The 27,802-nt window shown below is 43.7% G+C and overlaps 1 protein-coding gene across 4 annotated transcripts in view; it reads left to right on the top strand.

Annotated features, from left to right (window-relative positions):
- The window catches only part of LOC110507885 (kinase suppressor of Ras 1), a 71,279-nt gene that overhangs the window by 39,787 nt on the left and 3,690 nt on the right, over positions 1–27,802 (top strand). The window contains exons 3-14 of one of the 4 annotated variants that reach the window (XM_021588271.2): positions 14,135–14,282; positions 14,389–14,797; positions 14,989–15,125; positions 15,351–15,420; positions 18,282–18,365; positions 19,813–19,874; positions 19,995–20,107; positions 20,233–20,413; positions 21,265–21,322; positions 21,504–21,561; positions 25,195–25,449; positions 27,548–27,744. In XM_021588271.2, coding sequence (XP_021443946.2) covers positions 14,135–14,282; positions 14,389–14,797; positions 14,989–15,125; positions 15,351–15,420; positions 18,282–18,365; positions 19,813–19,874; positions 19,995–20,107; positions 20,233–20,413; positions 21,265–21,322; positions 21,504–21,561; positions 25,195–25,449; positions 27,548–27,744 — 1,772 coding nt within the window. Of the gene's footprint in view, positions 1–1,128; positions 1,360–9,468; positions 9,607–14,134; positions 14,283–14,388; positions 14,798–14,988; positions 15,421–18,281; positions 18,366–19,812; positions 19,875–19,994; positions 20,108–20,232; positions 20,414–21,264; positions 21,323–21,503; positions 21,562–25,194; positions 25,450–27,547; positions 27,745–27,802 lie in introns of those variants that run through there. The other 3 variants (XM_036965148.1, XM_036965149.1, XM_036965147.1) reach the window with 3 other exon arrangements.

Raw genomic sequence — 27,802 nt, 5'->3', positions numbered from 1 at the left:
CCATTCCCCCCCGAAATGTCAGAGAACTTGCAGGCGCCTTTGTGGAAGAGTGGGGTAACATCTCACAGCAATTACTGGCAAATCTGGTGCAGTCCATGAGGAGGAAATGCACTGCAGTACTTAATGCAGCTGGTGGCCACACCAGATACTGACTGTTACTTTTGATTTTGACCCCCCCCCCCTTTGTTCAGGAACACATTATTCCATTTCTGTTAGTTACATGTCTGTGGAACTTGTTCAGTTTATTTCTCAGTTGTTTAATCTTGTTATGTTCATACAAATATTTACACATGATAAGTTTGCTGAAAATGAACATAGTTGACAGTGAGAGGACAGACTGAAATAGTGACACAGAAAGAAAGAGTGGGTTCCGAGATAGAGATAGAAGGAAAGATATAGAAGTAAATAGATAAAAGGAAAGATAGAAGTAAAGACAGAAGTAAAGACAGAAGTAATGACAGAAGTAAAGACAGAAGTAATGACAGAAGTAAAGACAGAAGTAATGACAGAAGTAAAGACAGAAGTAATGACATAAGTAAAGACAGAAGTAAAGACAGAAGTAATGACAGAAGTAAAGTCAGAAGTAATGAGATAAAAGGAAAGATATAGAAGTAAGGAAATAGAAGGAAAGACAGAAGTAAAGACAAAGAAGTAAAGACAGAAGTAATGACAGAAGTAAAGACAGAAGTAATGACAGAAGTAAAGTCAGAAGTAATGACAGAAGTAATGACATAAGTAAAGTCAGAAGTAATGACAGAAGTAATGACAGAAGTAAAGACAGAAGTAAAGACAGAAGTAAAGACCTAGAAGTAGAGATATAGAAGAAAAGAGATTAAAGGAAATAAATTAAAGTAAAGACAGAAGTAAAGAGATAAAAGTAGAGATAAAAGGAAAGAGATAGAAGGAAAGATATAGAAGTAAAGAGATAAAAGTAAACACAGAAGTGAAGACATAGAAGTAAAGACAGAAGGAAAGACATAGAAGGAAAGAGATAGAAGTAAAGACATATAGATTTAGTAGATAGGTTGTAGTGTTTTCATTGCCCCATGCCAGCTACAGTACACCCCACCCCCCCCCACGCTATTTATACACACGGTCCTGCCTCCCCACATACCACACACACGCACACTCACACACATGGACGTAAGCACTCACACACGCATGGACATGAGTGCTCTCACACACACAGACACGTAACACTGGACAGCGTAGGATCGCTGATACAGACTATGAGAAAGGAACTTACGTGGCTAAACTTGCAGGTCCTGGATTCAACAGGTGGATTTATAGGGAAAGGCAGACAGAGATAGTAGGACCAGTGAAGAGCAGCACATGTGGTGCTGTGTCCGGGACACTGAGGTAGGCTAATTGAACATAACATTATTCTCCGCTCACAGCAACAAAGCATGTGGATATATGTTGTTATGCAAAGGATTGACAACATTGTTTTGTCCATGAATGTAAATGTGCAGTCTGGCAGAACAACACTGTTTTGACTGTTCCTGTAAGTCTGGCAACCTGTTTTAATTGAATAGGTTAGAATACAAGCCATTCTCTACTTTAGCATCTGTGTGGACCATACTACCACAGCTCCTAAAACGTGATTGTCAATTGTCTTTCCCTCCCTATGAAAGTGTCCTGGCAACAATGGCCATTCATTTAGCCAGGGCTCCTCTCCATTCGCTATATGACTCACAGTGCAGGAATGTTTTCACCCATGCCTCATCACACTAAAAGTGGCACCAGTTGGATAACAGTCTGTTGGGTACATTTGGGATTGGATGTGCTAAAAGAGCTAGCCTGGTCCCATATCTATTTTGTTTTGGGTGATCTCGCACTCCGAGGCCCACGTGAGACGGTTCTTTAATCAGGTCAACACCAACAAGGCCGCAGGCCCTGACGGTATTCCAGGGCACGTTCTCAGAGCATGTGCAGAACAGCTGGCAGTCATTTTCAACCTCTTCTTGTCCCAGTTTGTAATCCCCACATGTTTTAAGATGACCACAATCATTCCTGTTCCTAAGAATGCTTCATGCAACAATGATTACTGCCATGTAGCACTCACTTCTGTAATAATGAAGTGCTTCGAAAGGCTGGTTATAGCACACATTAACTCCACCATCTCAGCCACCCTAGACTCAAATCAAATCAAATCAAATGTATTTATATAGCCCTTCGTACATCAGCTGATATCTCAAAGTGCTGTACAGAAACCCAGCCTAAAACCCCAAACAGCAAGCAATGCAGGTGTAGAAGCAAGGTGGCTAGGAAAAACTCCCTAGAAAGGCCAAAACCTAGGAAGAAACCTAGAGAGGAACCAGGCTATGTGGGGTGGCCAGTCCTCTTCTGGCTGTGCCGGGTGGAGATTATAACAGAACATGGCCAAGATGTTCAAATGTTCATAAATGACCAGCATGGTCCAATAATAATAAGGCAGAACAGTTGAAACTGGAGCAGCAGCACGGCCAGGTGGACTGGGGACAGCAAGGAGTCATCATGTCAGGTAGTCCTGAGGCATGGTCCTAGGGCTCAGGTCCTCCGAGAGAGAGAAAGAAAGAGAGAAAGAGAGAATTAGAGAGAGCACACTTAAATTCACACAGGACACCGAATAGGACAGGAGAAGTACTCCAGATATAACAAACTGACTCTAGCCCCCCGACACAAACTAGTGCAGCATAAATACTGGAGGCTGAGACAGGAGGGGTCAGGAGACACTGTGGCCCCATCCAAGGACAACCCCGGACAGGGCCAAACAGGAAGGATATAACCCCACCCACTTTGCCAAAGCACAGCCCCCACACCACTAGAGGGATATCTTCAACCACCAACTTACCATCCTGAGACAAGGCCGAGTATAGCCCACAAAGATCTCCGCCACGGAGACCCACTCCAATTTGCTTACTGCTCCAACAGATCCATTGCTCTCAACACTGCCCTTATCCACCTAGATAAGAGGACTACCTATGTGAGAATGCTGTTCATTGTCTACAGCTCAGTGTTCAACACCATTCTCCCCTCCAAGCTTGTCACCAAGCTTAGGACTCTGTGTCTGAACACCTCCCTCTGCAACTGGATCCTGGACTTCCTGACGGGCCAACCCCAAGTGGTGAGTGTAGGCAACATCACCTTCACCACGCTGACCCTTAACACAGCGGCCAACGGGTGGGGGGTGGGGTGCTTAGTCCCCTGCTGTACTCCCTGTTCACCCACGACTTTGTGGCCACGCTCGACTCCAACACCATTATCAAGTTGGCTGATGACACGACTGTGGTAGGCCTAATCACCGGCGACGATGAGTCAGCCTACAGGGAGGAGGTCAGTGACCTGGCAGTGTGGTCAGCAAGACGAAGAAGCTGATGGGGCGCGACAGGGCCTCTTCGCCCTCAGGAGGTTTAAAAAGTTTTACAGTTGTACCATTTATGCATATTAACTGGCTGCATCACTGCTAGGTATGGCAATAGCACCACCCTCCATCGCATGGCGCTACAGAGGGTTGTGTGGACAGCCCAGTATATCACTGGGGCCGAGCTCCCTGCCATCCAGGACCTCTATATCAGGCGTTGTGAAAAGAAGGCCCTGAAAATCATGAAAGACCCCACACTCCCAAGCCATAGTCTATTTTCTCTGCTACCACACGGCAAGAGGTACCTGTGCATGAAGTCTGACAACAACAGGCTCTTGAACAGCTTCTATCCTGAAGCAATACAACTGATAAATAAATACACAGACTGAGTTGACCTTGTATATTTATTAAATTTTAGTCAATTAGCAGACATTCTTATTCAGAGCAACTTAGAGTAGTTAGTGCATACATTTTCTTTGTACTGGTCCCCCATGGGAATCAAACCCACAGCCCTGGCATTGCAAGCATTGCTCTACCAACTGAGCTATTCATTCAATATTTGCACTGTCTCAAAGCACTCTCATAGGGCCCTACACACACACACACACACACACACACACACACACACACACACACTGTCACTCCAAAAAACACACAAACACTCACTCCATCATTTTCTCACTCACACATAATATGCACACACATTTAAACTGCACATACATTTATACTTTCATGCATGTTAACATTAGAAGCCTCCTCCCTAAGTTTATTTTATTCACTGCTTTGCAACACTCCACCAACCCTGATGTGCTAGCCGTGTCTGAATCCTGGCTTAGGAAGGCCACCAAAAATCTTGGAATTTCCATCCCTAAGTATAACATTTTCCGACAAGATAGAACTGCCAAAGGGGGCAGAGTTGCAATCTACTGCAGAGATAGCCTGCAGTTCTGCCATACTATCAAGGTCTATGCCCAAACAATTCTAGCTTCTAATTTTGAAAATCCACCTTTCCAGAAACAATTCTCTCACAGTTGCCACTTGTTATAGACCCCCTTCAACCCCCAGCTGTGCCCTGGATACCATATGTGAATTGATTGCCCCCCCCCATCTATCTTCAGAGTTTGTACTGTTAGGTGACTTAAACTGAGACATGCTTAACACCCGTCCTACAATCTAAACTAGATGCCCTCAATCTCACACAAATGATCAAGGAACCTAACAGGTACAACCCTAAATCCGTAAACATGGGCACCCTCTTAGATATCATCCTGACAAACTTGCCCTCTAAATACACCTGTGCTGTCTTCAACCAGGATCTCAGCGATCACTGCCTTATTGACTGCGTGCGTAATGGGTCCGCGGTCAAACGACCACCCCTCATCACTGTCAAACGCTCCCTAAAACACTTCAGCGAGCAGGCCTTTCTAATCGACCTGGCCCAGGTATCCTGGAAGTGTATAGACCTCATCCCGTCAGTAGAGGATGCCTGCTTGTTCTTCAAGAGTACTTTCCTCACCATCTTAAATAAGCATGCCCCATTCAAAAAATGTAGAACTAAGAACAGATATAGCCCTTGGTTCACCCCAGACTTGACTGCACTTGACCAGCACAAAACATTCCTGTGGCGTTCTGCATTAGCATCGAATAGCCCCCACGATATGCAACTTTCAGGGAAATCAGTAACCAATATATTCAGTCAGTTAGGAAAGCTAAGGCTAGCTTTTTCGAACAGAGTTCAGTGTGTCAAATCGGAGGGCCTGTTGTCCGGACCTCTGGCAGTCTCTATGGGGGTGCCACAGGGTTCAATTCTCAGGCCTCGGACTCTTTTCTCTGAATATATCAATGATGTCGCTCTTGTTGCTGGAGATTCTCTGATCCCACCTCTACGCAGACGACACCATTCTGTATACATCTGGCCCTTCTTTAGACACTGTGTTAACAAACCTCCAAACGAGCTTCAATGCCATACAACACTCCTTCCATGGCCTCCAACTGCCTTTAAATGATAGTAAAACTAAATGCATCCTCTTCAACCAATTGCTACCCGCACCCTCCCACCTGCCCGACTAGCATCACTACTCTGGACAGTTCTGACTTAGAATATGTGGACAAGTACAAATTCTTAGGTGTCTGGTTAGACTGTAAACTCTCCTTCCAGACTCACATTAAGCATCTCCAATCCAAAATTAAATCTAGAATTGGCTTCCTATTTCCCAACAAAGCCTCCTTCACTCATGCTGCCAAACATACCCTCGTAAAACTGACTATCCTGCCGATCATTGACTTCAGCAATGTAATTTACAAAATAGCCTCCAACACTCTACTCAGCAAACTGGATGTAGTCTATCACAGTGCCATTCGTTTTGTCAGCAAAGCCCCATATACTACCCACTACTGCGACCTGTATGCTCTCGTTGACTGACTATGCTCGCTACATATTCGTCGCCAAACCCACTGGCTCCAGGTCATCTATAAGTATTTTCTTCCAGTTCTCTGCTGACAATGACTGGAACGGATTGCAAAAATCACTGAAGCTGGAATCTTATATCTCCCTCTCTAACTTTAAGCATCAGCTGTCAGAACAGCTTACCGATCACTGCACCTGTACACAGCCAATCTGTAAATAGCACACCCAACTACCTCATCCCCATATTGTTATTTATCTTCTTGCTCTTTTGCACCCCAGTATCTCTACTTGCACATCATCATCTGCACATCTATCACTCCAGTGTTTATGCTAAATTGTAATTATTTCACCTCTATGGCCTATTTATTGCCTTTCCTCCCTAATCTTCTACATTTGCACACGCTGTACATATATTTTTCTAATGTGTTATTGACTGTATGTTTGTTTATGTGTAACTCTTTGTTGTTGTTTTTGTCGCACTGCTTTCCTTTATCTTGGCCAGGTCGCAGTTGTAAATGAGAACTTGTTCTCAACTGGCCTCCCTGGTTAAATAAAATAAAAAAATAAAAAATACTGACTCTACACACCTGCACACCCACTCACCCACTCACATACAAGCTGCTGCTACTCTGTTTATCTTATATCCTAATGCCAAGTCACCTTACCCTATAAGCATTTTGTTTCCCTGCACATGTAAATATAGTATTGGAACTTACTTTTTAAATATGTCTTGCATATAGCATGCTTACTTACTTACTTTATTGTGTATTTCATATAGCTTATTCTTATTTCTCATGTGTTTTGTTCTAGTGATACATTTTTGTTGATTATTGCATTGTTGGGTTTTGAGTTTTTAAGAAAAGCATTTCTCTATACTTGTGAATGTGACATTAAAATGTGAAACTTGTCTTGCCAAGTCCTGGTGGTGACAATGACCATAGGAGTTAGGAAGACAGCACAAACAGATCTCAGGCTAGGCTATAAAAGATCTCAGATAATGAGCGCTCTTCTCCCAGCCCTCAGCCATTGTAAACCTTGGGAGATTTGAGAGAGAGGGAGGCTTTGTCCCCGGCTCAGCGCTGCCACTGTTTACACAGGAAGAAGTGAGGAATGGCCCTCAGGGCAGAGCCCAGATCAGGCGTGCCTCTTTGCCACATTTGCATGACTGGACAGTTTAGGAAAATGTATGAAGAGGCAGTGATAACCAGGGGGAAAAAGTTGTGTTTAGTTAGCATCAACTAATATCATATTTGTTCCATTTGTTCCTGATATTTAGTCATTTACAGCTACCTAAAACACTTGGGACTTGCTTGTGTAAAACTTCAACTAATGGGGGATGTCAGTATGTGTTAAGGATGATTTGGTGTCAGCATGGGACCAGACTGAATCAACACATGTATGAAGAACCAGGGGTTAGTTAGTGTAATCTCAGGTCAGAAGCAGTAACAGGGAACACATAGAAGTATGTCTCTCAAGGAAGAGAGGAAAGAGGTCGGTCAGAGCAGAAAAAGTACAAAGGACCTCAACAAAACTGCTGTTTCCTGAGCCCTTGTGGAAGATACAGTTGAAGTCGGAAGTTTACATACACTTAGGTTGAAGTCATTAAAACTGTTTTTAACCACTCCACAAACGTCTTGTTATCAACTATACTTTTGGCAAGTAGGTTAGGACATCTACTTTGTGCATGACACAAGTCATTTCTCCAACAATTTTTGACAGACAGATTATTTCACTTATAATTCACTGTATCACAATTCCAGTGAGTCAGAAGTTTACATACACTAAGTTGACTGTGCCTTTAAACAGCTTGGAAAATTACAGAAAATTATGTCATGGCTTTAGAAGCTTCTGATGGGCTAATTGACATCATTTGAGTCAATTGGAGGTGTACCTGTGGATGTATTTCAAGGCCTACCTTCAAACTCAGTGCCTCTTTGCTTGACATCATGGGAAAATCAAAAGAAATCAGCCAAGACCTCAGAAAAACCATTGTAGTCTGGTTCATCCTTGGGAGCAATTTCCAAATGCCTGAACGTACCACGTTCATCTGTACAAACAATAGCTCGCAAGTATAAACACCATGGGACCACGCAGCCGTCATACCGCTCAGGAAGGAGAGGAGTTCTGTCTCCTAGAGATGAATGTAATTTGGTGCGAAAAGTGCAAATCAATCCCAGAACAACAGCAAAGGACCTTGTGAAGATGCTGGAGGAAACAGGTACAAAAGTATCTATATCCACAGTAAAACGAGTCCTATATCGACATAACCTGAAAGGCTGCTCAGCAAGAAAGAAGCCACTGCTCCAAAACCACCATAAAAAAGCCAGACTACGGCTTGCAAATGTACATGGGGAACAAAGATCGTACTTTTTGGAGAAATGTCCTCTGGTCTAACTGTTTGGCCATTGTTATGTTTGGAGGAAAAAGGGGGAGGCTTGCAAGCCGAAGAACACCTTCCCAACCGTGAAGCACGGGGGTGGCAGCATCATGTTGTGGGTGTGCTTTGCTGGAGGAGGGACTGGTGCACTTCACAAAATAGATGGCATTATGAGGAGGAAAATTATGTGGATATATTGAAGCATCATCTCAAGACATCAGTCAGGAAGTTAAAGCTTGGTCGCAAATGGCTCTTCCAAATGGACAATGACCCCAAGAATTCTTCCAAAGATGTGGCAAAATGGCTTAAGGACAACAAAGTCAAGGTATTGGAGTGGCCATCACAAAGCCTTGACCTCAATCCTATAGAAAATTTGTGGGCAGAACTGAAAAAGCGTGTGTGAGCAAGGAGGCCTACAAACCTGACTCAGTTACACCCGTTTCACCAATTTAAAGGCAATGCTTCCAATTACTAATTGAGTGTATGTACATTTCTGACCCACTGGGAATGTGATGAAAGAAATAAAAGCTGAAATAAGTCATTCGCTCTACTATTATTCTGACACTTCACATTTTTTAAATAAAGTGGTGATCCTAACTGACCAAAGACAGATCATTTTTATTTGGATTAAATGTCAGGAATTGTGAAAAACTGAGTTTAAATGTATTTGGCTAAGGTGTATGTAAACTTCCGACTTCAACTGTATATCCCCTACCTACTCCCCCCCCCCCCCCCCACCCCCCCACCCCTCTCTCTTTCTCTTCCCGTCTCACTATCCCCAGTTCTCTGGTCTTAAGGCCAGCCTTAGTCTTATCTGGAGCGTCCAAGACGATGGCCTGTGGAGAAATGCTAGTGTTCATAGGAAGTGGAGGCAGTCTTCTGAGATTGGGTGGCAAAGCACTGATTAGTTATGGTTCTCTCCTTGTCTTCATGGTCCTGTCTGGAGGAAGGACTTCCTGAGCCATCCGATATTGAGAGAGATATATCAATCAACCCCATCAAGTAGTTTCTATGGCTCTTAGACTTGAGGTCACTGGCTGCATTCTGCACAGACAGCTTTTCTGTTGAGATTCTCTAATACCGTTTCTAGCAGTCTCCCATTCCACTACGGCTGCTTTGTGGGGTTACTAGGGCCACTGTGTTTGGCGGCTTGCTGTTGTGTTGGGCTACTCTGTAGGGCTTCCCTATTATGCCTAGCATGGAGATATTCTGTTAGGCCCAATGCCTGATGCACCGCTTTGGCATGCCAGAAGCAAACTGACAGGCTGGCTGTCTGGCAGAGCCTGCTTGGAAAGAAAAGAGAGAGACAGGGAATGAGGGAGGGAAGGGAGGGAGGGACTGAGGGAGTGAGCGAGAGAAAAAAAAACAGTGTGTGAGACTGCGCTCAGGAGACACTGTCACAGTGTTTTTGACAGTGTTTTGGAGCACTAGGGATATCACTGGGACATTAGAGAAGACAAAGTCCATAAGGAGCACATGGTACGTACTACAGGAAAGCTTTTGAACAATCTACTGAAGGAAAGCCTTTTGTATAGCATAGCAACATGGCTTTTTTTACCAGGTGTTTCCTGTTAGCCAGAGGTGTCTTACTAGAGAGTGACTTGTTTCCGCAGTGCTGATAGACTGTAGCTCTGTGTAGACTAAATAAGTTATTAGCTGATAATACTGTGTTAGTACACAAGACATGGGATTTAGTAGCACAGAGAAGATTACTGTTGTTGAGTCTGGCCTCTTTTAATTTGAGGATTTAAGAGGCGGTTGTTCTGTTTAGTTTGTTGACGTTAATAGGTTTTAGTATGCTCCCGTCTGTGTGTGTGTGTGTGTGTGTGTGTGTGTGTGTGTGTGTGTGTGTGTGTGTGTGTGTGTGTGTTCATGTGTGTTCCTTGCGAAGTTTATTTCTCTTTGTCTAGTATTTCATTTCACTCCAGATACGAACTTATACATACGAACAACAAATTACAGACACACACAAACAATGACAACATCTCATCTGCCCAGACCCGCATGCTCACACCCCCATCCCTAGTGCCTGCATTACTGTTTGCCACTTGGCCTTAAATTGTATCAATTTTTTTTTCCTCGGTTTCCCATGCTATTTCAATATTTCAATAATAAATCATTTGATTTTTCCGTCGTGTTAATAATGGCAGATTGATTGATTTCTACTTTTTTAGTATACGTTTTTTCAAGATGAGTGACGAGAAGAGAATCACCCAGCCCATTGGGTATCTCACTACACCCCCATAAGTTTCTACGCATTCCAGTAGCTTCCAGTAGCTAGGCTGATTAGTGTGTTCACCTCCTGGCTCACGTGTATGTGTTGTGTGTCTGGGTGAGTGTGTTTCTTTGATGATTTATAGAAAGGGGCTTGTTTTGGGTGTTATTAAATCATTAAGAGTCTATTGACCCACCGGTGCGTTAATCTAAGTAACATAATAAAAAAATCCCCATCACAATCCGTCAGTTTAAGCTAGAGATATCAATTTCTTTTGCATGGGCTGCGTCTCAATCTGCCTCATCCCCCTATGTCGGCCTTCCGCATCTGAGGTGGAAGGTGGCCGAGCTACACCGGTGTTTGTCAGACCATGAGACATCCCGAAAATCGGTCTTCTCACAAAACGTCTGTGGAGTCCAAACGGTTTGGTCTACACTCTATGGAAAGATGGGGTTCTCCATTTTGCTCTACTACCCCCACAAGTGTCACAGACTCGTCTGAAGATAACCTATACAAATGAATAGAAGTATGGACGTAGTTTTGTGCCAACAAAAATAAGGGGTTAAATATGTGTAGAAAAAATATATATACTATATTTCCTTAGCTTTCTTAATGTATACCTCCTCCATATATGACAGACACTTCAGAACCTTATTCCTTATGATTTATGATCTTTTTTGCCATTTATGAATGCGTTTCTATGGGCTATAGTAGTAAACGTCTTAAACTTTTAGAGGTTTAATGGGTGCAGGTAGCAAACGGATGAGATGAGGGGTTTGTGTGTGTGGTCATGGTGTGTGTGGTCATAGTGTTTGTGATCATGGGCTGTGTGGTCATGTGCTGTTTGTGGTAAGGGACCGTTTAGTTGAGTTGTTTTTGTCGACCTCTCTCTCTCCCTCTGGTTCTGTGTAGTCAGTCATCTGTTCTATCATTATTAGGTTACGTCAACACCAAACACAGCCAGTCATAGCATGCCCAGAAAGGCTGACACCCAGGCAACGGTATGTGTCAGCCTTTTCATACGCTTTCCGTTTGAAGTTCTGGCCTTCCCCACACACAGTATCATAACCCACAGCACACAGTATGTGTGTGTGTGTGTCTCTCTCTCACACACACACACCTGCTATGTGTGGTCTGCAGTGTGCGTGTGTACATTCAACAGATGAGTTGGTCAGGTTCTACTGACATATGACAGTGCAGTTGGTTGAGATTGTGTCATATAGCCCGAAGATAAAGAGTTTAAAGGTACCTTCAAGCAAAACCATATCCCCATTAGACACCTTGCTTCCTGGTGAATTTCCAGCTCAGCTTGTCTTTTGTTGTGGGTAACAAGTCTGTCTGCTGATAAGAAGAAAGTGACTCCCTGGAAAAACAAATCATTCTATGGAGGGGTTGAGTTCCATGGTAGACCATTGCACCCCAATACACATCAAGTGCCACAGTGCTTATTGAAGAAGTAATACCTTGGTCAATAGGCATGCAAATAAGTTATCAGGTTTTAATGGGGAGGTTCCAGCCAGGGGCTCTGTATCCTGGGACTCTCCTCTCACCATCTGCCTAGATACAGATACTGATAAAGAACAGTAGCCCTGGTCCGCTGCCACCCACACCACCCTCCCTTTGATCCTGCTACTACTGGAATAAGTGGGCACTTATCTAAGCCTCTGGTCCTAACCATGTCCCTTACACAAATACCTTGTTGTTATTCATCTGTACATAAAAGGGATTCAGTTCTTTAACACTAATGATACAAGCTGTTGAATTGATTACCTATTTCTGCCACGTGTGCATGCATTTACACACACAAGCACCCATGCACACACATACCCATGCACACACACACACAAATACACACACACACACACACACACACACACACTACACTACATTATCTGTCAATGTGATAGCAAAAGGCTGGCTGGCTGGCTGGGTTCCTCCAGGGCCCACACACAGCCTGTACCAATCCTGCTAGTTTATTTCTGTTAAGCAAAACAAAAGGGTCCAAAATAACAACAACGACAGGCTAAAAATAGAACCCGGCGCGGCGCGTCTGTTGTCACCAGTTGCCCAACCTCCTAGGCCCTGCTGTGAAGGCCAGTGGTTCTTAGGGGGTGAGGGAGTCCGTGTGAGGTCTTGGAAAAGGTGGCCTATTATTCTACAGCTGTGTAGTCTCAGTGCTTGTCTAAGCTGCTGACTCTGAATGTTAATTGCATTGAGGTCCATTGTTGTGTGGACATAGTAACGTTATGGTCAGCTAGGTTATTGGGAATAGGCTTTAGGAAGTAGAATTGGGATTTCCAGGTCTCATCATTTCAGTGACGCAGGGAAATAAACCACTTTTTTATTTCCATGGTATTGTGAGGTACTACAGTAAGAAACTAGACAAGGGGCCTTTGAAGTTGACTCAAGCCCCAGTTTTCCCAAGCAGCATTGATATGACTGTAGGAACATATACTTAGTGGATCTCCAGATCGTGACTATAACTAATAGACCTAGATAATATCCAACTCCTCAGTCTCCTGCGTCCCTCACTGAGCCAAACACCACTTCATGCTTCCTTTTGTCCGTTTCCTCCATTTACCATGGAGACAATGCAGGAAGCTATTGGTTGCCAGGCGATTAAGCCTCCATCCCAGAAACCTCCCTCCCCCGCTACTCTGGTTAGTACGGTCCACTGGGCTGAGGACGGTCGCCGGGGAGATCAGAGGTGTGAGAATTCATTCCAGGGAAGCAATCGGGGATGTTGGTGGTATATGGGTTGATATAAGCCTTATTTTTATGGCTTGCCAGTAGATTCCGGAATTCACCAGTCCAGCACTGGGGTACCTCATCTCAGAAACCTCTGAGTGAACTATACTGAACAAAAATATAAACACAAAATGCAACAATTTCAAATATTTTACTGAGTTACAGTTCATTTGAGGAAATCAGTCAATTTAAATAAATTCCTTAGGCCCTAATCTATGGATTTTACATGACTACCAAATTTTCTAAAATAATGTTGGAGGTGGCTTATGGTAGAGAAATTAACAGAAATTATCTGGCAACAGCGCTGGTGGACATTCCTGCAGTCAGCGTGCCAATTGCATGCTCCCTCAAAACTTGAGACATCCGTGGCATTGTGTTGTGTGACAAAACTGCACATTTTAGAGTGGCCTTTTATTTTCCCCATTGTGCACCTGTGCAAACATCATGCTGTTCAGCTTCTTGATATACCACACCTGTCAGGTGGATGGATTATCTTGGCAAAAGAGAAATGCTCACTAACTGGGATGTAAACAAATTTGTGCATTTTTGAGAAATAAGCTTTTTGTGCATATGCAACACTTCTGGGATCTTTTATTTTAGCTCATGGAACATGGGATCAACACTTTACATGTTGTGTTTTTATTTTTGTTCAATGTAGCTATCCCTTTAAGGATAGTGTTTTTCATTGGACTTGAAATAGCCACCAAGTAACCTCTAGAGTGACCAAATGTCACATCTTACACAATGTCCCCCACTCCCTGCCTGCCTTGGAGTGACACAGGGTTGACGCAGTCCTGTCTGAAGGTTGGGTTGATAGTTTGTCACAGCACGTCTGTGAAGAATGTCATAGCAACTTGTCTGGGACAACCACACACACACATTGCCCATGTCTCTCTCTCTCTCCCCTTTCTCTTTACTTCATTTCTGGCACACATACCTCCCTGCCTAAGTCTTCTACCCATCTGTTTCAGGTCTCCTTCCATCCTTTCCCATTCTCATCCTCTCTCCATCTCTCTCTCTCTCTCTCTCTCTCTCTCTGTCCAGGCTGTACCAGTGAAGCTGTCCCTGGATGCTTTGCTGCAGATGTCCAGTTGTCAGGTGCAGGACACCATGAGACGGCTGGGCTCCAACCCAGAGGAGTGCTCTCGACTCACCGTTGCCCTCTCCTGCCTGAAGAATGCTACTGAGATAGGTCAGTTACACCGTTCTGTTACACCGTTCTGTCATTAATAACAGTGCTTATTGATGCTGTGTGCTCTGTAGTTTAGTACTATTTGTAACTCTGACCTCTGCTTTAGGTGGGGACATCAGGGAAGACACAGGAACCTTGATAACAGAGTCGCCCCGCCGTGACAGTAACACATTACCTCCTCTGGACCGTCGCCCCTCCACCCCCGCCACACTACCCTGTGGCCCCATCCTCAGTCCCCACACCCACGCCCGTTCTGTCTCTGTGACTGTTGTACCCTGTGTGGACGATAAGGGGCATAAAGTCTACACAGGCGACATGACAGACACCTTCCCCTCCTCGCCGCTGCTCCTCTCCAATTTCCCTCCCTCCAAGAGACGCACCAAGCACCCCCCACACGCGCCCCCACCCCCCTCCCGAATGCTGCTGCAGCTCCCCTTCAACATCACCCTCACACGCAGCAAGAGCCACGAGTCACAGCTGGCCAATCGCATAGAAGAGCCAGTGCCCAACAACAAGTGGGTGTTTCTCTAGTCTGTCTTCTGAAATTAATTAAGGCAGCTATTTTGTGTTTTCTCTGTTGAATATGAGTGGCCATTTTCATCGCAAGTGTGGGTGTTTGAGTCAAAACCTATGGAATGAGTTGGTTTCTGTGTGAATGATGTGTCCGTTCTCTGAGTGACCCACACAGCTAGCCCTCTCTCTGCAGGAGGGGGAAGAAGAATAAGCTGCTCCTGAACGTGCACATCAACAGTAGCAGTGGGAACGGGTGTGAAGACTCCGCCTGCACCCCTGGTCCGGCCACCACCCCCTACACCCTCCCAGGCACCCCTACGCTGCTCGAACGTGAGACCTGCTGCCCCAGTGGAACCTGGGAACTCTGCCGTTCTGCATTTCCCTTTCTCTCTTTTCCTCCCTTTCTGTTTCCCTCATACTCGATTAGAACTCCATCACTTTTCTCCTGTCTTTTTTTCTCTCTCTCTCTTCCCCCGCCTCCCTGTTGCTATCTCCTGTCCTCTGTTCCCCTTTGTCTAGCTCCTCTCACACTCCCTCACTCTCATTTCCTTCCAGATAACCTGGCATTGCACCGGGGGTCTCCACAGATAATGAGGAGAGATATCGGCCTCTCTGTAACACACAGGTAGGACACATCATCACCATACTTACGTATCTATTGTTTAAACCTTAGAGGCCCTCTGGGTCTTAGTGGAGTACAGTTGAAGTTGGAAGTTTACAGACACCTTAGCCAAATAGATTTCAACTCAGTTTTTCACAATTCCTGACATTTCATCTTAGTAAAAAATCCCTGTCTTCGGTCAGTTAAGATCACTACTTTATTTTAAGAATGTGAAATGTCAGAATAATAGTAGAGAGAGTGATTTCAGCTTTTATTTCTTTCATCGCATTCCCAGTGGGTCAGAAGTTTACATACACCCAATTAGAATTTGGTAGCATTGCCTTTAAATTGTTTAACTTAGGTCAAACATTTCGGGTAGCCTTCCACAAGCTTCCCACAATAAGTTGGGTGTAACGGATTTCCTCCTCTTCGTTTGAGGAGTAAGGATCGGACCAAATTCACAGCGTGGTAAGTGTTCATGATGATTTTAATTAAAGAAAGCACTGAACACTGAATCAAACCGATAACGTGAATTTACCGAAACAGTACCATGTGGCCCAAACACACGGAAACAAATACCCACAAACCAAAAGTAAAACCCAGGCTACCTAAGTATGATTCTCAATCAGAGACAACTAATGACACCTGCCTCTGATTGAGAACCATACTAGGCCGAACACAAAAACCAACATAGAAAAACCAACATAGACTGCCCACCCCAACTCATGCCCTGACAATACTAAAACAAAGAATAAAATAACAGAACTATGGTCAGAACGTGACATTGGGTGAATTTTGGCCCTATCCTCCTGACAGAGCTGGTGTAACTGAGTCAGGATTGTAAGGCCTCCTTGCTCGCACATGCTTTTTCAGTTCTGCCCACACATTTTCTATAGGATTGAGGTCAGGGCTTTGTGATGGCCACTCCAATACCTTGACTTTGTTGTCCTTAAGCCATTTTGCCACAACTTTGGAAGTATGCTTGGGGTCATTGTCCATTTGGAAGAGCCATTTGCGACCAAGCTCTTCCTGACTGATGTCTTGAGATGTTGCTTCAATAAATCCACATCATTTTCCTACCTCATGATGCCTACCTATTTCGTAAAGTGCACCAATCCCTCTTGCAGCAAAGCACCCCCACAACATGATGCTGCCACCCCCATGCTTCAAGGTTGGGATGGTGTTCTTTGGCTTGCTTGCATGCCTCTCCCTTTTTCTTCCAATCATAACGATGGTCATTATTGCCAAACAGTTTTATTATTGTTTCATCAGATCAGAGGACATTTCTCCAAAAAGTACGATCTTTGTCCCCATGTACATTTGCAAGCCGTAGTCTGGCTTTTTTTATGGCGGTTTTGGAGCAGTGGCTTCTTCCTTGCCGAGCGGCCTTTCAGGTTATGTCGATATAGGACTTGTTTTACTGTAGATATAGATACTTTTGTACCTGTTTCCTCCAGCATCTTCACAAGGTCCTTTGCTGTTGTTCTGGGATTGATTTGCACTTTTCTCACCAAAATACGTTCATCTCTAGGTGACAGAACGCGTCTCCTTCCTGAGTGGTATGATGGCTGCGTTGTCCCATGGTGTTTATACTTGCGTGTGTCACGTTCTGACCTTAGTTATTTTGTTATGTCTTTGTTTTAGTATGGTCAGGGCATGAGTTGGGTGGGTTGTCTATGTTCCTTTTTCTATGTGGTGTTTTTGTGTTTGGCCTAGTATGGTTCTCAATCAGAGGCAGGTGTCGTTAGTTGTCTCTGATTGAGAGTCATAGTTAGGTAGCCTTTTCCCACCTGTGTGGTGTGGGTGATTCTTTTCTGTTTCAGTGTTTGCACCATTCGGGACTGGTTCGGTTTTCATTTTGTTTCTCTTGTTATTTTTGTATTCTGTATTCATTCTCATTAAATGACATTATGGATACATACCACGCTGCATTTTGGTCCTCCGATCCTTCCTACTACTCCTCCTCAGAAGAGGAAGAAAAAAAACCATTACAGCGTGCTATTGTTTGTACAGATAAACGTGGTACCTTCAGGCATTTAGAACTTGCTCCCAACGATGAACCAGACTTGTGGAGGTCTACAATTTTTTTTCTGAGGTCTTGGCTGATTTCTTTTTATTTCCCCATGATGTCAAGTAAATAGGCACTGAGTTTGAAGGTAGGCCTTGAAATACATCCACAGGTACACCTCTAATTGACTCAAATTATGTCAATTAGCCTATCAGAAGCTTCTAAAGCCATGACATCATTTTCTGGAATTTTCCAAGCTGTTTAAAGGCACAGTCAACTTAGTGTATGTAAACTTCTGACCCACTGGAATTGTGATACAGTGAGTTATAAGTGAAATAATCTGTCTGTAAACAATTATTGGAAAAATGACTTGTGTCATGCACACAGATGTCCTAACCGACTTGCTAAAACTATAGTTTGCTAACAAGAAATGTGTGGAGTGGTTGAAAAACTAGTTTTAATGACTCCAACCTAAGTACTGTATATGTAAACTTCTGACTTCAACTGTATGGTGATGGGATTTGTGAAAAAAAAATACATTCCTGGTTTTTAGCTCAGCTTCCTAGCTTGGCACAGACCCCAAACATTTCTTGCATTGGTCTGGTGGGAATGGCGCCTCAAGAATCTGAGAATTTGAGTTATGCAGACACTCAGTCAGACCCAGTGTTTATCTGACTGGAAAGTGTGTATTTATTCATTTTGATCTTGCGTAAAAGTTTGGGGAAAAGAGATAACAGATTCCAATGAAAACTATTTGGGATCTGGCAGAATTACAACACATAAACTTCTCTGGGACAGTTTGTCCACTACAGTAGGCAACTCCAACATTAGAAGTTGTGAAATATATTAATATTTTGCTTCTCTCTCTCCTTCTAAGGTTTTCAACCAAATCCTGGCTCTCACAGACATGCCAGGTGTGTCATAAGAACATGATGTTTGGTGTTAAGTGCAAACACTGCAAGTAAGAAGAAGCCTTCTATGCGGTGCATTCACAAAGTATTCAGACCCGATGACTATTTCCACATTTTGTTACGTTACAGCATTATTCTAAAATGTATTAAATTAAATGTTTTCCTTATCAATTTACACACAATACCCCATAATGACAAAGCGAAAACAGGTTTTTAGAAATGTTTTCAAATTTTAAAAAAAGTATTCAGACCCTTTGCTATGAGACTCAAAATTGAGCTCAGGTGCATCCTGTTTCCATTGATCATCCTTGAAATGTTTCTACAACTTGATTGGAGTCCACCTGTGGTGAATTCAATTGATTGGACATGATTTTGAAAGGCACACACCTGTCTATATAAGTTCCCACAGTTGACAGTGCATGTCAGAACAAAAAACATGCCATGAGGCCAAAGGAATTGTCCTTAGAGCTCTGAAAAAGGATTGTGTTGAGGCACAGATCTGGGGAAGGGTGCCAAAACATTTCTGCAGCAGGAACACCGTGGCCTCCATCATTCTTAAATGTAAGAACCTTTCAGAAGGACAACCATCTCTGCAGCACTCCTCTCTGTAGTGTGGCCAGGCGGAAGCCACTCCTCAGTAAAAGGCACATGACAGCCCACTTGGAATTTGCCAAAAGAGAAACAAGATTCTCTGGTGTGATGAAAACAAGAAGTCTTTGGCCTGAATGCCAAACATCACGTCTGGAGGAAACCTGGCGCCATCCCTAAGGTGGACCATGGTGGTGGCAGCATCATGCAGTGGGGATGTTTTTCAGCGGCAGGGACTGGGAGACAAGTCAGGATTGAGGGAAAGATGAATGGAGCAAAGTACATAGCTAACCTTGATGAAACCTGCTCCAGAGCGCTCAGGACCTCTAACTGGAGCGAATGTTCACCTTCCAACAGGACAACGACCCTAAGCACACAGCCAAGACAAAGGAGTGGCTGCGAGACAAGTATTTGAATGTTCTTGAGTGGCCCAGCCAGAGGCTGGACTTGAACCCTATCAAACATCTCTGGAGAGACCTGAAAATAGCTGTGCAGCAACGCTCCCCATCAAACCTGACAGAGCTTGAGAGGATCTGCAGAGAAGAATGGGAGAAACTCCCCAAGCACAGGTGTGCCAAGCTTGTAGCGTCATACCCAACAAGACGCTGTAATCGCTGCCAAAGGTGTTTCAACAAAGTACTAAGAAAAGGGTCTGAATACTTATTTAAATGTGATATTTCCATTTTTATAAAAAACTGTTTTTGCTGTGTCATTATGGGCTATTGTGTGTAGATTGGGGGGGGGGGGACACACAACGATTTAATCCATTTTAGAATAATACTGTAGCGTAACAAAATGTGGAAAATGTCAAGGGGTCGGAATACTCTCCGAATGCACTGTACATCTCCGCTTTCATTTGTTCACAAGTCACTCTGCTCCTCTGCTAACTACTGTCTCCTCTGCTTCCAGGTTAAAGTGCCATAACAAATGTACCAAAGAAGCCCTTCCCTGCAGGATATCTTTTCTTCCACGTAAGCCCTTGTCAATTCCTGCATACAAAACAACAAAAAATGCACAATTTAATTATCTTTTTCCCGATACATCCCAAGAATGTCAATTTAGTACTGAATCATTGTTCTCCTATTTTTCAGTCCCGCAAATCCGCCGGGCAGAATCTGTACCATCCGATATCAATAATCAAATTGACCGCACGGCAGAGTTACCAATCCAGTTTGGCACTTTACCTAAGGTGCTAACCAAAAAGGTAGAAAAAAGTGTTTTAGCATACGTGTGTGTATGTGTATTAATAGTAATATCACCAGACATGGAACCTCTAATTTGTCCTGAACCTTAATTTATGAAACCTTTCTGTTGAAAACCCTCTTTCAGGACTACCCTCCCATGCTGAGCCAGATGGATTCCAGCAGTAACCCCTCCTCCACCACTTCCTCTACACCCTCCTCGCCCACCCCCTTCCAGCAGAGCAACCCCCCCAGCGTCACCGCCACACCGCCCCCCAATCCCTCGCCCGGACCCCAGGGGCCCAGAGACAGCCGATTCCACTTCCCAGGTCCTCACAATGACAGGCCCTTACAGGCCCAAGCGCTCTCTACAGGCCCAAGCGCTCTCTACAGGCCCAAGCGCTCTCTACAGGCCCAAGCGCTCTTTACAGGCCCAAGCACTCTCTAGATTCCTACCCTGTTCCACTAACATTTCACTCCAAAGCAGCACTTCTCCAGTATCTCTCACAGGCATCCACCCCAAAGACTCTAGATTCCTACTGTGTTTATCTCAATCACAACACTTAACTCCAAATCTACCCTAAGCCAGTAATAGCACATCTCTAATCATATTCCTGATTACACTTCATTTGCTATTTTACCACTAATCATATAATATATCCTATTATAACATCTTAACTGCTTGTGGCTTATCTAACCCAATCATATCGCTCTCTCCTCTCTATTTTCCTCTGGTGGTTGTTAACACCGCTCCCTCCCTGTGTGTCCTGTAGTCCTGCCCAACTAGTACAGTACCATCCCCTTATCATGTTCCCTCTCTCCCCATGTTGCTTTGCTGCAGTGGCTTACTATGACTCATGCTATGTTGTGGGAGGGGTCATGGGGGGTTGGTGTCACCTTGGGCACTGCTGCAATGGCATGTTGTCGTCTGCCACTGTAGTTTATGCCAAGCTTATAGCAGAGCCATCATATTACATGTGGATAGCTTTGGCTTTTATAATGCATACCTGCCCTCTGGTAGACAAAGAGGTGAACTGACTGTGCTGCTTGGCGCTGTGCATGGTTTGACAGAGTTAGAGGCAGCCATCACAATTTAGAGAATATATGCTCTGAAGTGCAGTGAAGATAGATTGGCTTAGTCACATAATAGTTTTGAACATCCTCATTGTCCCACACACAGACGTTTCCTCTTCACCGTATCCTGTTGGACTAGACTCTGAAGGCCACCATGGCACTGGGTAAGAGACAACAGCTTTAAATGACAAAGTCACTGTAGAGTTCGAGTAAAGATCATTTAAAATTCTGTGGTTTTTCCCCCACATTGTCTACTGTAAGTCCACCATAGTTACCATAGTTTCTACTAGACAGGGTTAGGTTAAAGTTAGGAACCCCTGTTTATGGTGATGCTTGTCCCAACAGAGACACACAGCAACTGGCCCAATCAGAACCTCCATCTCAGGGACAGGAAGGAGGATCGGTGAGTACCCAAAATCCCTAGCGGCAGGAATATAATAATGATACTAAATGATTATATTTGTAAAGCGCTTTTCATTATACAACAATAATCTCAAAGTGCATAATATTAAATAGAAAATAGAAATAGTTAAAAAAATAAAACAAATATGTACGGTGCCTTCAGAAAGTATTCAGACCCCTAGACTTTTTCCACATTTTGTTCAATTACAGCCTTATTCTAAAATAGATTTAAAAAATGTCAAATCCTCATCAATCTACACACAATACCTCATAATGACAAAGTGTAAACAGTTTGAAATTGTATCAAATTTATTGAATCTAAAAAACAGAAATACCTTATTTACATAAGTATTCAGACCTTTTGCTATGAGACTCAAAATGTTGCTCAGGTGCATCCTGTTTCCATTGATCATCCTTGAGATATTTCTACAACTTGATTGGAGTCCATCTGTCAATATAAGATCCAACAGTTGACAGTGCATGCCGTAGAATTGTCCGAGAAGCTCCAAGACAGGATTGTATCGACATACAGATCTAGGGAAGGGTACCAAAATATTTTTGCAGCATTGAAGGTCCCCAAGAACACAGTGGCCTCCAACATTCTTAAATGGAAGAAGTTTGGAACCACCAAGACTCTTCTTAGAGCTGACCGCCCAAACAAACTGAGCAATTGGGGGAGAAGGGCCTTGGTCAGGGAGTGACCAAGAACTCGATGGTCACTCTGACAGAGCTCCAAAGTTCCTCTGTGGAGATGGGAGAATCTTCCGGAAGGACAACCATCTCTGCAGCTCTCCACGAATCAGGCCTTTATGGTAGAGTGGCTATACAGTACAGGCTCTTCAGTAAAAGGCACATGAGTTGGAGTTTGCCAAAAGGCTTCTAAAGGACTCTCAGACCATGAGAAACAAGATTCTCTGGTCTGATGACACCAAGATTTAACTTTTTGGCCTAAATGCAAAGCGTCACGTCTGGAGGAAACCTGGCACCATCCCTACGGTGGAGCATGGTGGTGGCAGCGTCATGCTGTGGGGATGTTTTTCAGGGGCAGGGACTGGGAGACAAGTCAAGATGAACGGAGCAAAGTATAGAGAGATCTTTGATGAAAACCTGCTCCAGAGCGCTCAGGACCTCAGACTGGGAAGAAGGTTCACCTTCCAACAGGACAACGACCCTAAGCACACAGCCAAGACAACGAAGGAGTGGCTGTGGGACAAGTCTTTGAATGTCCTTGAGTGGCCCAGCCAGAGACCGGACTTGAACCCCGATCGAACATCTATGCAGAGACCTGAAAATAGTTGTGCAGTGACGCTCGCCATCCAACCTGACAGAGCTTGAGAGGATTTGCAGAGAAGAATGGGATAAACTCCCCAAATACAGGTGTGCCAAGCTTGTAGTGTCATACCCAAGAAGACTTGAGGCTGTAATCGCTGCCAAAGGTGCTTCAACAAAGTATAGAGTAAAGGATCTGAATACTTATGTAAATGTATCTGTTTTTTATCATTAATACATTTGCAAACAATTCAAAAAAAAAAAACGTTTTCGCTTTGTCATTATGGGGTATTGTGTGTAGATTGATGAGGAAAACAAATTAATTTAATACATTTTAGAATAAGGTTGTAATGTAACAAAATGTGGATAAGTCAAGGGGTCTGAATACTTTCTGAATGCACTGTATATCTAACCATATCATGATAGCAACAAAGTCTAAGAGAAGGGTAGGCAGCTGAGGAGTCTTAAGGCTACAACAGTCTGAACAGCCTTCAGATTATCTGGGAGGGAGGTCCATAGGCATGGTGTACGGGAGGAAAAGGCACGGTCCCCCATTGTGTGGAGCCTGGTCCTGGGGGCATGGAGGAGTTTAGCGTGGCTTGAATGTAAGGGAGGTTCATGGGAGAGAGTAGGTCTGACAGGTAGGTGGGTCAGATGCCATTTAAGGTTTTTTAGACAAGGAGATGTTCAAATCAATGGAAAATCAATGGAACTGGTAGCCAATGGAGATCAGCAAAGATGTGGATGATCTGGGCAGAATGTTTTGTTTGTCAGAATCCTTGCAGCACTCTTTTGGGTGAGCTGTAGTTTATTCATTGAATGTGCAGGCAGTCCCCCAAGTATTGTTTTCCCAAAATCAATTCTGGAGAAAATGAATGCATGCATTAGCTATTCTGCGTCAGATGTGGTGAGAGGTGAAAGAGGTGACGTTTTACAGACGTAACTAAGGTGGGTATTGAAGGAGAGAGCATTGTTGAATTTCACACCCAAATTATTGAGGCGAGGGGGATGATGTGGCCAAGTATGGCAGGGCAGATGCTGCAGGGCGGCATGTTGCTGTTGAGTTGGAGGAAGTTGTTCTGCATTCAATAATTTCCTTCTTCCAGACAGTTGGACAGTTGACAGAGCAGATGTTGTATAATGCGTTGTTTTAATGCGTTGCAGTGGAAATGGACACTGTGCTGTCTGAAGAGCTGGCCAAGTGGGGGCATGTAGAGCAGGAAGAGGATAGGTCCTAACACCTACCATTGCAGGCTATGATGGACTCCTCTGATCTTGCCTCACTGAGGGTGACGTACTGCTTGCAGTTAGAACGGAGGAGTTAAACCAGTTTAGGGCAGTCCCACAGATGGTAGTGTGCTGTCTGAGGTGCTGCACTAGAATGGTTTGATCTACTGTGTCAAAAGCAGCACTGAGGTCCAGAAGAACCAAGATGGTGGGGGATCCTGTATCTGCAGCAATGAGCAGGTCATTTACAACCTTCACCAGGGCTATCGCAGTACTGTGCATGGGCCTAAAGCCAGATTGGAGCGCTTCATAAAGATGGTTAGCACTGAGGTGTGACTGAAGCTGAGTTGCCAGTGTGTTCTCCATGGCTTTAGATGAAAATGTGAGGTTGGAAATAAGCCTGATCTCCTCTCTGTTTTGAGAGAAGATCTTGGTCAAGGGATGGTTTCTTGAGCAAGGGGGTGATGACAGCGATGTTGAACAGTGACGGCACCTGCCCAGTATGGAGAGAATTGCTGAACAATTTGAGAGCAGCTGAGTATGTTTTGAACAGTGATGTTCCAATAGGTTTGTGGGGGCCACTGGTAGTCTTCATTTTATTAGATGATTTCTACCACAGCAGCAGGTGATACCAGAGCTAAATCACTTAGAGTGGGGTCAGATTTGGGTGGTGGGTTAGGAGCCAGAGTGGGGTTGAGGTTGGAGAATACAATGTTCTTTCGAATGGTGTTGATTTTAGCCTTGAAGAACTCAGCAAATCAGTTGCATTGTTCAGTACTTTCTGAAAAAGTGAAAAAGAGAACTGTTCATTTTTTTTTAGATTGGGAAACCACCCAGCAACACAACCTGATCAAGTGACAGTTCTCTAGTCTAGTTAATTATGCGGTGCAATGATACTGACGGGATCATTTTACCATATAGAGAACTTAATAAAAGATTGTTTCTCTGTTTGGGTTTCAGTTTTTATTCCGATCTCTCTACCTGTGCTGTTGTGTGCAGATAAACCAGCAAAAAAATCGAATAGACTTCTGAAACTGATTTCCAGAAATCTGCAATTACATGGAATACCGGCCTAAATGTATGTTTTGTTTGAATTGACATGACACAATTTGTGCATGCTTTGTCTCTGCATATTCAGGAAGAGGAGGCAGAAGAGGAGGAATACCTAGGAGAGGAGGATGAGGGAAATGGTAGCAGGGAGAGCAGAGAGAAGGGCCACACAAACGGAGAGTGTGATGGGGACGAGTTAGAGGACCTGCCCAGCTACCGGGGCAGGATGGCCGGGGGCCGATGGAGGGGACCCATCTCCCGTAAGGCCAGCCAGACCAGCGTGTACCTGCAGGAGTGGGACATCCCCTACGAGCAGCTGGAGCTCGGGGAGCTCATTGGCAAGGTGAATGACTACAGCTTTACATAGTGTTAAATATACAGTACCAGTCAAAATTCTGGACACACCTACTCATTCAAGGGTTTTTCTTTTCTTTTTCTATTTTCTACATTGTAGAATAATAGTGACAACATCAAAACTATGAAATAACACATGGAATCATGTTGTAACCAAAAAAGTGTTGAAGGTCAGTAAATTTGGAAAATTTCAATAACTTTCAACGATTCTTCAAGTGCAGTTTCAAAAACCATCAAGCGCTATGATGAAACGGGCTCTCATGAGGACCACCACAGAGGATAACTTCATTAGAGTTACCAGCCTCAGAAATTTCAGCCCAAATAAATGTTTCACAGACTGTTCAGAGGAGACCGTGTGAATCAGTCCTTCATGGTCGAATTGTGCAAAGAAACCACTTCTAAAGGACACCAATAATAAGAAGAGACTTGCTTGGGTCAAGAAACATGAGCATTGGACATTGGATCGGTGGAAATCTGTCCTTTGGTCTGGAGTCCAAATTTAATATTTTTGGATCCAACCGCCGTGTCTTTGTGAGATGCAGTGTAGGTGAATGGATGATCTCCGCATGTGTAGTTCCCACTGTGAAGCATGGAGGAGGTGTAATGGTCTGGTGGTGCTTTGCTGGTGACACTTTCTGTGATTTATTTAGAATTAAAGGCACACTTAACCAGCATGGCTACCAGCAATATGCCATCCCATCTGGTTTGGGCTTAGTGGGACTATCATTTGTTTTTCAACAGGACAATGACTCAACACACCTCCAGGCTGTGTAAGGGCTATTTGACCAAGAAGGAGAGTGATGGAATGCCGCATTCGATGACCTGGCCTCCACAATCACCTGACCTTAATTGAATTGAGATGGTTTGGGATGAGTTGGACCGCAGAGTGAAGGAAAAGGAGCCAACAAGTGCTCAGCATATGTGGGAACTCCTTCAAGACTGTCGGAAAAGCATTCCAGGTTTAGCTGGTTGAGAGAATGGCAAAAGTTTGCAAAGCTATCATCAAGGCAAAGGGTCGCTACTTTGAAGAATCTAAAATCTAAAATATATTTGGTTTGTTAACTTTTTTTGGTTACTACATGATTTGTTATTATTTAGTTTTGATGTCGTCACTTTTTATTATACAATGTAGAAAATATTAAAAATAAAGAAAAACCCTGGAATGAGTAAGTGTGTCAACTTTTGACTGGTACTGTACACTCAGTGGTCAGTTTATTAGGTACATCACCTTGTTGACGGTTCGCTTTTACATAGAGTGAGTCACGTGGCCATGGCTTGCTATATATTGCAGGCAGGCAGGCATCGAGTGTATCTACACAGAGGGTAGTAGCAGTGGTGGAAAAAGTACCCAATAGTCATACTTGAGTAAAAGTAAAGATACCTTAAAATAAAATTACTCAAGTAAAAGTGAGTCACCCAGTAAAAAGTCTAGTAAAAAGTAAGTCTAAAAGTATTTTGTTTAAAAAGTGTCAAAAGTAAATGTAATAGCTAAAATATACCAAAATAAGTACCAAAAGTACAAGTATTAATAATTTAAAATTCCTTATATTAAGCAAACCAGACAGCACGATTTTCTAGTTTTTTACAACTTTACGGACAGCCAGGGGCACACGTCAACACTCAGACATCATTTACAAATGAAGCATTTGTGTTTAGTGAGTCTGCCAGATCAGAGGCAGTAGGGATGACCAGGGACGTTCTCTTGATAAGTCTGTGAATTAGACAATTTCCTGTCCTGCATTCAAAATGTAACTAGTATTTTTGGGAGTCAGGGAAAATGTATGGAGTAAAAAGTACATTTTCATTAGGAATGTAGTGAAGTAAATGTTGTCAAAAATATAAGTAGTAAAGTACAGATATCCCAAAAAACGACATAAGTAGTACTTTAAAGTATTTTTACTTAAGTACTTTACACCACTGGGTAGTAGGGCTCATATTCAAGTGACTTGGTATCTGCATGTCTCCTTTAAAAAAAAAAAAGGCCAATGGTTTCAATTAGAGTTCCTTGAAAAGGAAGATAAAAAAAAAAAAATGGGCTTCAGGGTAGCTAATAACACAAGTGCCCATACTGTACCTCCCTATTCCAGGGCCGTTGGGGGAAGGTTCATAAGGGGCGCTGGCATGGAGAGGTGGCCATCCGGCTGCTAGAGATAGATGGTAATAACCAGGACCACCTGAAGCTGTTTAAGAAGGAGGTGATGAACTACAGGCAGACCCGCCACGAGAACGTGGTCCTCTTCATGGCGGCCTGCATGGCCCCGCCACACCTCGCCATCATCACCAGGTTAGGGGGAGGGACGTGGGAAAGGGAGGTGGGGATGGTAAGGGAGTTGAGCAGGGAA

The sequence above is a fragment of the Oncorhynchus mykiss genome, chromosome 27 (assembly GCF_013265735.2).
Source record: "Oncorhynchus mykiss isolate Arlee chromosome 27, USDA_OmykA_1.1, whole genome shotgun sequence".
NCBI classification, from domain to species: domain Eukaryota; kingdom Metazoa; phylum Chordata; class Actinopteri; order Salmoniformes; family Salmonidae; genus Oncorhynchus; species Oncorhynchus mykiss.
This window is presented reverse-complemented; position numbering and strand designations above follow the sequence as displayed.